Below are 11,719 nucleotides of genomic sequence, written 5' to 3'. Positions count from 1 at the left end.
CATAGCACACCACAACCTTTGGTGCTCACCGACGATGCCTAGCCACCCAGGAGCTTCAAGCTCCAAGAGTAACAAATGCGACGAAGAACTTCTTTACCGATGACTCAAGTGATCAAGATGGGAGTTATGCTCACTTGCACTCAAACATCCAATCTCTTAACCTAATTCACTTTTCTTCTCAAATCTCACACTAGATTGGAGTGCAGAGAGTTTCGTTTGACTCTAGAAGGTTTTTGTTTCATGCCCAAGCAGCAGCCCCTTCAAAAGGGGTGAGGATGTATTTATGCCCAACCCCTAAAAACTAGCTGTTATGCCCAAAAGTCAGTACAATCTGGAACTTCCGAATTCACTTGGAACTTTCAGTTTACACGAGCTAAACCCAACAGAGGACACCAACTTGAAATTTCTGAGTTCAATCAGAACTTTTGGATTGAAACATCAAACCTCAACCGAGACTCTAACTCGGAATTCATCAAGAACTTTCGGCTAACCCAGAACTTCTGAGTTAACCCAGAACTTCTGGATTTACCACAGCTGACCCTTTGGAAACGGTGATAACTTTTGATCCCGATGTCTGATTTCGACGATTATGGACTCTACAGAAAGCTAATTTAGAGGGCTACACATCCCAACTAAATTCATAATCTCAAACATATTGGATAAAAATTAGGAACACTCCAAAACCTAATTCAGACACTTCCACACTTTTTGCACTAGACTCCTAAAGCGAACTGTCACTTTGGGTTGGTTAGAAACTCTTGAGCACTGAGACATAATAATTAGTTCTATGTTGCATTCTTTTTAATAGTGCAGTATACTTATACTCAAATTCAAATGTAAAAATAGTTTGAACCACTTTAAGCTTTTGAATACTTTCAAGTACCAGTTTCTTCTTTCAAACTTAGAGGGTTGCTAAATTTTATATCATCTTCACTCTATCTCTTCTTGATTCTTTATGTGATTGATGCAAATCACCCATATCTTCTTATGACCTTGCACAGTATTGGTGCAAAGCCTTCACTCGCTCTTCACCACTGCATTGGTTCTTCGGTGCCAAACCATTTGCTTGCCCTTCACCACCGGATGGTCCATCGCAGCCGAGTTTTGCTTACCCTTCATCGTCTTGCCATAAAAAACCATTTTGTATCTGACATCTTCAATAAATTCACTTTATCACATGTGGAGTCCAATCTTGTTCTTCACTCTTGGCATATATGATTTTGATTCAACTTATGCCTTCTTATGGATTCTAAACCCAACTCACTCTCAAGCACAAAGCACATGTGTTAGTCCATAAAACTTAATTGACAACATTGTCCCTTAAGTTACTTGATCTCCACAAATAATTTAGCCTTCATGCTTCAAGCTTCTTCTTCTTCGTATGAGCATCACTAAGATCTCAATGACTTTGATGCAATTCTTTGAACTCATGGCATTTTTCAATGAATACATGCTTTATTTCTTATGCATATCCTATGAAATATCATAATAACAATTCTCAATATAATTGTTAATCCATAGGTATTATCATTAACTTACCTGAGCATCACCTAGAGCTCATTCATCTTGATGCATATTTCTCCTCCATGCATCACCTATGGAAGATCCTACTAACAATTCTCAACACACTTGTTCGTCTATAGGTATTGTCATTTGTTCGTCTATAGGTATTGTCATTAATTACTAAACTCACACTTAGGGGCTAGATACACTTTCAATATCCTGCTAGTCCCAAAAACCCGCACATGCCCTTGGCAGAGCGGGGGAGCGCCCAGTCCACCACTGGTTGGGCCTTGTTGCCATCCATGGCAACCCCATCTACTGAGATGATGTGACCCAAATAAGCAATGGATAGAGTGACAAAGATGCACTTGGAGCGTTTGAGGTACAGCGGTGTTGACGCATGAGCTTGAAGACGGACGCAACATGCTGAATATGCTCTACCCACAATGTGTTGTATATCAGAATATCATCAAAGAATACCAAAACAAACAGTCGCAAGAATGGATGAATCACCTCATTCATCAAGGACTGGAACGTTGCAGGTGCATTTGTGAGATCGAAGGGCATCACCAGAAACTCGAAGTAACCATGGTGCATTTGGAAGGCCGTCTTCTCAATATCATCAGGATGCATGCACACTTGATGATATCCAGAATGAAGATCAAGCTTAGTCAAGTAGCAAGCGCTCATCCACCACCGGAATTAGGTACTTGTCCTTCACCATCCATTCATTCAACGTGCGATAGTCCACACAAAATCTCCATGTTTTATCCTTTTTTTTTACAAGGAGGACCGGTGAGGAGAATGCTGAGTTGCTGGGACAGATTGTACCTTGCTCTAGCATGGTGTCATATTGGCATTCTAGCTCATCCTTCTGCAGTTGCGAGTAGAGATATGGATGTATCGCCACAGGAGTAGTGTCGAGCAAGAGATGAATCATGTGGTCACGACAGCTCTAGGGAGTAGTCCATGTGGTTAAGCGAAGAAATCGTCGAACTCCCATAGTAGTTCATCTAAGTTGTCACCGCAGATTGCATGATCCTCCATATGCTGAATATCTTGACGAGGGGACCCCGGGCCTTTCCAAAAGACACAGAGATCACCACGCCAGAAAGCCATGCACAATTCATCGAAGTCCCACAAAATTGGCCCAAGAGTTCGCAGGTACTGTACTCCTAGGATGATGTCATAGTTGCCTAATGGAGTGGCTTAGCAGTCCATTGTGAAGTCTTCCAAGTCTATGTGCATAGATACATCAGCACAAACCTAGGTAGCCCACCTTTTCACCATTGTTTATGGCATCGTTTAATCTAGCATGAACATGTCCAGCAGTGCGAGGAGTGTCTGGTTGCTGATGATGACGTGAACTTGCATCGTCTCCTTTGTGCAGATGCCTGTGAGCGCATGAAGGGAGACGACTAGTTCATCTGCGCACACGAACAAAGCATCTTCTGTACCATCATCTTCATCATAGTCGATCACCTCAATGTAGAAAAGGCGCTGATAGTGTTGACCGCACACATACTGCTCATCGCAGTTATAGCAGGTCCTGCTTGCGCCTCTCTGCCAACTCAACCGGCGACATACAACGGAAGGATGCAGCGGTGGAGACGGTGACACAGGACCGAAGGCCACCCCCTGCGCCCTAGGAGGCTTAGGCACCAATAGCTATGGTGGCGCCAACCTTGCTTGTGTGCGGGCAGGAGAACGTGTAGTTGAACCATCTGTAGCCTATGCACGATGGTTGTAGGCATGTGCCAGACTAATCACCATATGTAGGTCTTGTGGATCCTAAAGCTCGACATCTATACGAACACAATTCGATAAACCAGCTGTGAATGGTTGGACCTACTGCACTACAGAAAGGGGGGGGGGGTCAGCACGGCATAGAAGGGCCTGTAACTTATCCATGTATGATTCCACAAACGTCCAGAAGGACAGACGTGCCAATTCTCCCAGTGGATTGTTCCGTGGCGGGGGACCAAAACGAAGATGGCACAACTCCTTGAAGCATGTCCAGGAGGGCATGCCATTATCACATTCCAGCATAAAGTACCAATGTTGGGCATTGCTGACAAGGTGATAGGCCGCCAGCCTAACCTTGTCGCTTTCCAGGGTACATTGGTCGCAGAAGAAGTGTTCGTAGTGGTTTAGCCACTCGAGCAGATCTTCCTTGCCGTCAAAAGTTGGAAACTCCAGTCTATGAAAGCGAGGGAACACATGTGTTACCACCTGTATGACCTTGGTTGATGGTATGATTAATTTGCGAAACAGATGGAATATAGGGGGTTGCAAGATTGGAATTGGAGATGGCAAGTGGGGGAACTATATATTGTGGATGGTGGTGGCGAGCAGAAGCTGTGGAGGGGGCTGCTCTTGCGCAAGTGGATAGGGCGTCAAGGGGTGGTGGTGCGGCACAAGTTGTTGCGGCAGAGGAAGAAGGACTGGAGAGGTTGCTGGAGGCAATGATGGCCCTAAAACAATTGGTGGCAAGGAAACAGATGGCAAACTTGCCAGTAGAACAACCAACTGGCTTGTTGTTTCTCGGATTTTCTTTTCCATTGTTGCCATCTACAGGGCCATCTCACCCATCTACTCCTTCATGTTGGCCACAAGTTTGTCTAACGCATCTAGGGCCTGCGAATTGGATCCTTGAGGATCAGAACTTGGCATCTCTTGTACCATATTGGTAGAGCCTCGTCTTCTCAGATGGTACCTGTGTTTAGCAGCCAGCCTTGGCTTGAGCAACCTGTTGGGAGGCATCGTGGTGATCATGGCAGAGAGGGGGAACAAAGAGGGAGGCACAGGAGAATAGAGCAGAAGGGAGAGGGAGGAGGCAGCCGAGAGGAGTAGAGAGAGAGAGAGGGGGAGGGGAGAATAAATCTTCTTATTGATCTGTTTGGCCATGGGGTGACTCATATATATAGCCGACTGTGGATCTCTTTTATCTCCTATCTTTATCTCTAATTAAACCAATTCTATCTTTAACCCTTATCTCTAATTTAAACTAATCAACTCTATCTCTTACTGCTAAGCCAAATTACATCAAATCCTAACCTGATATCTCGCTAATGCACCTTTGCTTGGGCCACTAGCCACCTCTGTTGCGCCGGCTATAGTACTTGATGGTCATTACAGACATCCTACAAGATCATCTTAGGAGCTACGACAACTTTAGGTTTTTTTTAGCCTGGAACACAGCTGCTACAGCTTGCCAACTAGGTTTCCTAATACCTGTTTGTTTGGTGTTTCCAACTATACAAGGATTTTGGCTGTTTCTAGAACTAAGGCTCTGTTTGTTTTAGCTCAGGATTATAATAAGCGGCTTATAGATGGTGGATTATAATAAGTTGGATTATGATAAGCTGAAAGGAAATAAGCTGTTTGGCAACTTAGATTATTGGAGTCTGGATTATTGGCAAAAGTCTGCAATACCCTCAATAGGGGGTGGGGGATTCGGGTGTAGGATGAGAGAAGTGGTATTGGTAGGTAATTCCCCTTAAATTTGATGGGTAATATAGTAAAATGTCAAAATAAACTGAAATAAGCTTTTTTTCACAGTTTATGAGATTATTATAATCTAAATTTCAGCTTATAATACTCTGGACAAATAAGCTAATTTATTATAGTCCTGAGCTGAAACAAACAGAGCCTAAGCAATGCCAAATTCATTGGAAAAAAGAATATGGTTTGTGATTCAATATAAAAAAAAATTAGCTGGCCAAATTACGGCATCAAACAAAATTGCCATATTTCCTGTGCATAGCCCGGCAAAACAGAAGTGTGAACCAAACACGCAATCTTGATGGTAACCTACCAGTTATCCAAAGGCTTAATTGTTACCAAGATTTATAACAAAATGGTCAATTTGGTGATTTAGTCTTTTCGATCCTATTTCGAAAGAATTTAACAATTATTGTTCCAGGTTAAAGGAAACATCAAGAAGTTCAAACAATGCAAAGGAAAGAAAAGCCAGTGCGATTCTGGATTTGCTCTGAATCTAGGAAACACAGTGCTACTTCAAATAAGAGCAAGAGAAAGCACATTTTTTGCTAGAATATATTTACCATAACGAGTAACTAAAAAATGGTCTCCATTCGCAAGGTGCAACGGAGCATGATGCTTTTCCAGATTTGCAGCAAGGCCAAGGATGATACAATGCTCACTCGTGAAAAGGGGAACATATCGAAGGCTGGAACAGGAACATAGAGCAAACACTGAAACACGTCAAAACCGGAAATAAAACATCATTTACACATGCAGTGATTCATGACAGGAGAAAAAAACAATTGAATGAATTAATGTCTGGTGTACAAGGGATCTAATGGTACAAATGCTACAACTATGCTGCAACAAAATACACAATGGGACAACTTTCAAGAATGGGAACTGAATAAAAAGATACAAGAGCCGCCACCGACACAGTGGTGGAGACCGAAACAATGTTACGATCAATTGTGACACATATGTACCAATTTTCCTGATCATGTGACCGCTTTGTCAGAAAGGTTTACTGTGCTTGCTGTTGTCTCTCTTGAGTTGTACTTTCAATTTTTTACCACCTAATTGGAATCCATTCATCATACTAATGGCTGCTTGTGCAGAAGCTGGATTATCGTAGCTTACAAAACCTGCATACATTCAGGAATAAGTTAGCAAACCATGTTTGTAAGATGACTTGTCATCGAAATTCAAGCCAGGAAAATTAGTTACCAAAGCATTTACTAACACCAGTTGCCTTGTCTACAAAAACTTTAGCACTCAATACTCTACCAAAACTCTGAAATGCATTTGCAAGATCATGGTCACCGAATTCTTGTGGGATGTGATATATAAACAAATTGGCTCCAGGAGGACCTGTACATTTGATAATCATTTTTAAGACGGAAATCTCCGAAGAACATAATGCTCTAAATACAACTTGAAAACTTTTCTGTTAGAAACATAGTTAAGAACTTAAAAAAGTAAACTAACAGAATTTCATGAGTATTGAAGAAGACAAACCCTCTGTCTGGGGACAAGGATTGCTGCTCGCATTTGAAGATGTGGGCGAATTAGTGTTTGAATTTGGAACTTTGATTGAATTGTGAGAATTCACAAAAGGACGATTGTTAATAGCACCACCAGGATACACTCCAGGATACTGCACACCAAGCACAGGCGAATAGGGGCTTCCTAACTGCGCTGAATTAAATGACCTAGAAACTGAATTAGGGGAAAGTTCAGAATTAGCTCCACGCATTGAGCTTCCTTGATTAACAGGCTGAACCATATTCTGGAAGGCAGCATGGTTTTGCACAGGCGATAGAGGAGGGTACTGCATAAGTCCGTAGGTTCCTTGTGGCTGCAGAGAGCAATATAAGTAGAATTATTACCCACAATGCAAAACAAGTTAAATATAGGTATTGGTGTTGTGGCACTCTACATGCATCTTGTCGTACTGCACAACATAGTTTTTTGGTCAAAGCATATTTTATATTTTTTGGTTAAATACCGCTAGCACATGAAGATAAGGATGATACAAACTGAGCAGTTCAAAAGAATGCTCATTTCTGTTAAGGTGGTTATCACAGAGCTGTCTTATGAACAAGCTAGGATCACAACACTTCTAGGATTAGCTGCTTGCTGCATTATGCCATATTTACCTGGTAGCCAAATCCATTGTACTGAGGCACATATCCCATCTGTAAAGCTCCAAACAATGAAGTCTGCTGCATGGCATTTGCATTCAACATGTTAGAAGACTGGAATTGAGCTTTTTGTGCTTTTCGAGTCTGCCTTTCCTTTTCAGTGTCAGCCCATTTGACAACCAAGGGAACACTTGAACCCTAACAAAATTGACCAGGGCATGTTAGATTTATGTAATTGGTCATGAAATTACAGAATAAATAGAAATCATCAATATCATATAAGGCCAAGATATTAATGATCTATGTATCGATATCTTCATAAAATATAATACAAAATTTCATAAAGGAAATATCTTCTTCTTAAGAAATAATGGCAAATAACAGCTACTCTAGAAGACTGGAGTCTGGTTTGCGTAATTTTACTCCACTTGCATCTGTCAGGTTATGTTCAATTAATGAAAGAAGCAAATTCCAGAATTTCTAGCTCCAAATATTTTAGGAAAGTAGCTCAGTACCATCACAAAGATGTATAAATTGGAAATAATATCCAACATGTGGCTGATAAGTGGAGCCTGGGATCACATGTCAGTAACAAATCAATGGAACTTTACAGCAAAGGTGATGTTTGCAATCTCACCAAGCAATTGGCTAGCTGCATCATGCTTTGTGTGAGCATCTTTTGTTTGATACTTTGGAAATGCAATAACAGCGAACGCAATATTCATTTAACACCAGTGTAAGATTTGGAAAACTCTGTTAACACAATTTGGATCATGCTTGTGACAGTAGTGTCATGATTGAAGAAAATTGGGCTGCATAACCCCGTTTAGAGTAGGCGGGGTATGTGATATGTTTCCAGGAGAAGTGAAGTAATATCATCCCCACAAGTTAAACAAAAGTGATTTTGGAATTCTTAATTTTCACGAACCTCTATTTTGTGCTTTCCATTTAGTGCTTCTATAGCAGCCACAGCTTGCTCTCTTGTTTCATATTTCAGAAAGGCACAGCCAGCTGCAACATCCACAGTTGATGAGCAAATTAAATGTGCAGCAAAGTATTAAATAAAGGTGAATAAGCAATGCTCCATTCCTATCAACTGTCACCACAAGATAAATTTACCTTTGCTTGTCTGTTGCGAACCTCTCAAAATCTGTAAATCCTTGATATTTCCATATTTTGAAAATAAATCGGCCATTTCGGCATCTGTTACATTTTTTGGGAGCATTCCAACGAAAAGCTTGTGCTCTAGAAGTAACAGCATGAGACATATCAGTGAAAATAACAAATAACTGAGCCAAGATCAACCTCCAAATTAATTATAAATGATAAAATTTTGGTGAGCATCATACCCAATCTTTCCAACTCTCCATCAGCATATTTTACTTGCAATGGACTTGAGGCCTGGTTCAAAAAGCAGAGAAAAAATGGGAAAAGAGAAACTATTAAAGCTAGTCAGAGAAAAGTAAAAGGACATATGACAAATTTAAAGAGAAACTGTTAAAGCTAGCCAGAGAGAAGTAAGACGTATGACAAAATTTAATAAATGTGTTAGGAATATCAAATAATTACTAGTTGATGGATTGCAGTTCTATATGGAGACTGCTTGAAACATTATTTAAAACATTTCAAATTTTACCCGTCATTAGAAGGCATGCGTAATAAATAACACCAGAGTGTCAGGTAGGCAAGGCAAGTTTTGTTTTAAACTTTTAATTTATCCAAATTCCAAAATTGCACTTCTATCATAGACTCTCTCATATATTTCAGGGTTTAGGTCTCATTAGCTTATTCATGTATGGACAAACATCTGCTTGTACTAGTCATGTACAACCATATAGGAATGCTAGTATTGAGATCAGATCTCTAAGCTTATTATACAAGCAGTGAATTAATTTGGAGACAGCTTTGAATGCAGACAGTACTACCTCCCACAATATTAAGCAACATTCAAAATATTGCACTTGTTGTGATATCCCAAAGAACCTACAGAGGGATCAATCGCTACACTGTACCCAAGGAAATGTAGGTGAAACAAGCAGGGTTCCGTCCACATACCCCAGGTAGTGTGCACTTGTTGTGATATGAAGTCACTGCCTTGTCAGCCTCCTCCCTTGATGGGCAGATCAGGAAGCAGCAGCCTGCAAAGGTTCAGTACACATAAATCAAAGATCAAATTAAGGAACAAAAGGGTAGGAGGTAGCCATCTGTAGATTACATATTTACACTATAGTCCGGCAACAATTGAACCAAAAAGAAAAGGAAACAAACACCTAAAGTAACAAAGATTCTTCAAGGAAAACAGACAAATTTTTAATTTTGTGGGTTGTGGCAAACGGCATTCTAGTTGAATTTGCACATGAAGTAATGAAGAACAACACTGACTATCATTTCCACATTCGACCCTTTCAGGGGAGAATACAAACACTGCTACAAGGCAGAAGCATACTGAATCAGTCCCTCCACACAAATTCGAACCAACCAAAAAAAGATGCTCCACTCCCCTGTGGTATTGAAAAGAAACACAATCATACTAAAACACCACCGATGAAGTTTGAAACGCCATATACGAATAAATTCTTTCATGTAACCAATGAAATTCTTAAATCCACAAAAGCAGCAAACATGTGTGAACCTAAATTCAGAGTATTAGAGGAAGCTAAAACTTCCCAAAACAACAAATTACTGATCTAACCATACAAAGAAATCAAAAGATGGACATTGAATATGAGCACACAGAATAATGCAACATCGTACCCCAGCTTTGGGTCAAGCCCTAGTAATTCAACCAAACAAATACCAAAGAGAGCAATGCCCTGAGCTCAAGTCCCAGTAAACCAGAGATTTTCAAGCAAAAACAACAACTTCTAAAATATCAACGACCATAAGACAAAAAACTCATGACTACTGGGGGCGGGCTGGATCAAAATTTGACAAAGTCCAAAGCTTTCCCCCACCACATGAGCTCGCATCACAGCACTGTATGCGTGCTCATTCCACAGAGAACAAGAGCTAAAACCAACTATGTTTAACCGATACGTTGCGGAGGTCACCGTACCCGTATCTGAAACGGCGGGATACTGTAATATGGCGTGATACAGCGATACGGCCGTACTCGTAGGGAAGAAGGTGCAGCTAAAGCAACGACTGAAGCGAGCACACATAGGAGTGCTCCCATGCTGGTGCAGCTCTCATTGTCGATGAAGGCATCCAAGAAGAAGCACACAGGTATTCATTGCTGAGGACAACTCTTCTGCAGCAAGAGAAGGCCAATATTGGCAAAAATTAAATATATATTTATATATACTCGGCGTATCCTTATTTTTGGTGATCGCCGTACCCATTATCCGTATCAGCGTATCGTGTATCGGTGAAACTTAGACCACCAATCTCACGCAACACAGACGCCAAAATACCCACGAAGACCGAAATTCCCCACCGCATTGCACAGGAATCGGCAGTTAAGCAATCCAATTCCCAGCGAAGCATGAGACCTTTTGACCTCACCGGAACACCCACGAATAGGAAGGCGGCAACTGGGGCTCGGCTGCGGCATTGCCCGGAACCAAGCTCAGAACCCACGAAATCGAGCCCTCCAAAGCAATGAAACCCTCCCCAGCGACGGACGGAGCCGGGAGCCCGCCTCCGTCTCCCCTCCCGGGGCGACCCGCGCGACCCAGATCCCGACCCGAGAGAACCCAAGGCTCCCGCCCCCACGAGGGCATCGCATTGCATTGCAGCGACGACGAGGAATTCAGCGCGCGAAGAGGGCAGAAGGAAAGGGGGGGGGGGGGGGGGGAGCGTACGGATCCGGACCTCGCGAGACCCTGGTGGCCCTGTCGCGGATGACGGTGACCTCGTCGACGAGCGCGACGCCGCGGAACATGGCCGCGAGCTCTTCCTCCGACATCTGCTTCGGCACCTGCCCCACGAACAGCTTCACGCTCTCCCTGCTGCGCCCATCCAGCCCGCCGCCCGCCGCCGTGGCCGCCGGTTGCTGCTGCTCCTGGTCCCTGTCGCCGCCGTCCTCTGCCATTGGCTGGCTGGCTGGGTTTTGCGCGGGCTGGGGCTGGTCGCCTCGGTGAGGGGCGGTGGAGGGAGGTGGAGACGGAGTCGCGAGGGAGGGACGGAGAAGTGGGAGAAGAAGGCAAGACAGGAGCGTTTCTTGTGATTTCCCCCTCTTCAGCCCCCAACGGTTTTTCTTCTAACGGATTGTCTCGATCTCGGGGGCAAGGAAACTAATGCTGGTTTTAGGTTTAGATTACAAGAATTCCGTTCAGTTTCTAAAATTTATGAAAGCTCCTTTCCAAAAATTATAGATTATATGAATTTATAGAATCACTTAACTTGTGAATTATAAGATCAACTTTATAATGTAATCGTTTGTTTTGCTTTTAAAACTAGAATTCATAATTAAAATAAAAAATAAATTATCACACAGTATAAACGGTCATAATATAAAAGCTGATTTCTTATAATACACCAGCCAAGTTGTACTACAAATTCTTACAATATACTCCCTCCGATTGTAAATGTAGGTTGTTTTAGACTTGTGGATAAAAATTAAGAAAGTAGATCAAATGATCTTG

General features: G+C 42.2%; 1 protein-coding gene across 2 annotated transcripts; it reads right to left on the bottom strand.

The window, feature by feature from the left end:
• Positions 1-5,665: 5,665 nt before the first annotated feature.
• Positions 5,666-11,325, bottom strand: LOC133928783 (RNA-binding protein BRN1-like). 2 transcript variants are annotated; one of them, XM_062375267.1, is made up of 9 exons: positions 10,947-11,321; positions 9,189-9,271; positions 8,483-8,534; positions 8,253-8,378; positions 8,062-8,144; positions 7,149-7,331; positions 6,508-6,847; positions 6,217-6,360; positions 5,666-6,134 (listed from the first exon to the last, which is right to left on the bottom strand). In XM_062375267.1, exons 1-9 carry the CDS (start codon positions 11,164-11,166, stop codon positions 6,004-6,006), a joined length of 1,362 nt encoding a protein of 453 aa, XP_062231251.1. In that variant the 5' UTR covers positions 11,167-11,321; the 3' UTR covers positions 5,666-6,003. The 2 variants fall into 2 exon arrangements, with proteins under 2 accessions (XP_062231251.1, XP_062231253.1); XM_062375269.1 differs by lacking the exon at positions 6,217-6,360 and having other exon boundaries at positions 10,947-11,325.
• Positions 11,326-11,719: the final 394 nt, after the last annotated feature.

The sequence above is a fragment of the Phragmites australis genome, chromosome 9 (genome assembly GCF_958298935.1).
Source record: "Phragmites australis chromosome 9, lpPhrAust1.1, whole genome shotgun sequence".
Taxonomy (NCBI): Eukaryota; Viridiplantae; Streptophyta; class Magnoliopsida; order Poales; family Poaceae; genus Phragmites; species Phragmites australis.
Note: the sequence above shows the minus strand (reverse complement) of the source record. Positions and strands in the feature narration are given on the sequence as shown.

Bases quoted from the DNA above. Each gene is read 5' to 3' on its own strand.
- LOC133928783 (XM_062375267.1), bottom strand. From the start codon at position 11,166: ATGGCAGAGGACGGCGGCGACAGGGACCAGGAGCAGCAGCAACCGGCG. The intron at 9,272-10,946 runs GTCCGGATCCGT...GAACCTTTGCAG, and splicing joins GGCCACCAGGGTCTCGCGAG to GCTGCTGCTTCCTGATCTGC. The intron at 8,145-8,252 runs GTAAATTTATCT...TGGATGTTGCAG, and splicing joins TTCGCAACAGACAAGCAAAG to CTGGCTGTGCCTTTCTGAAA.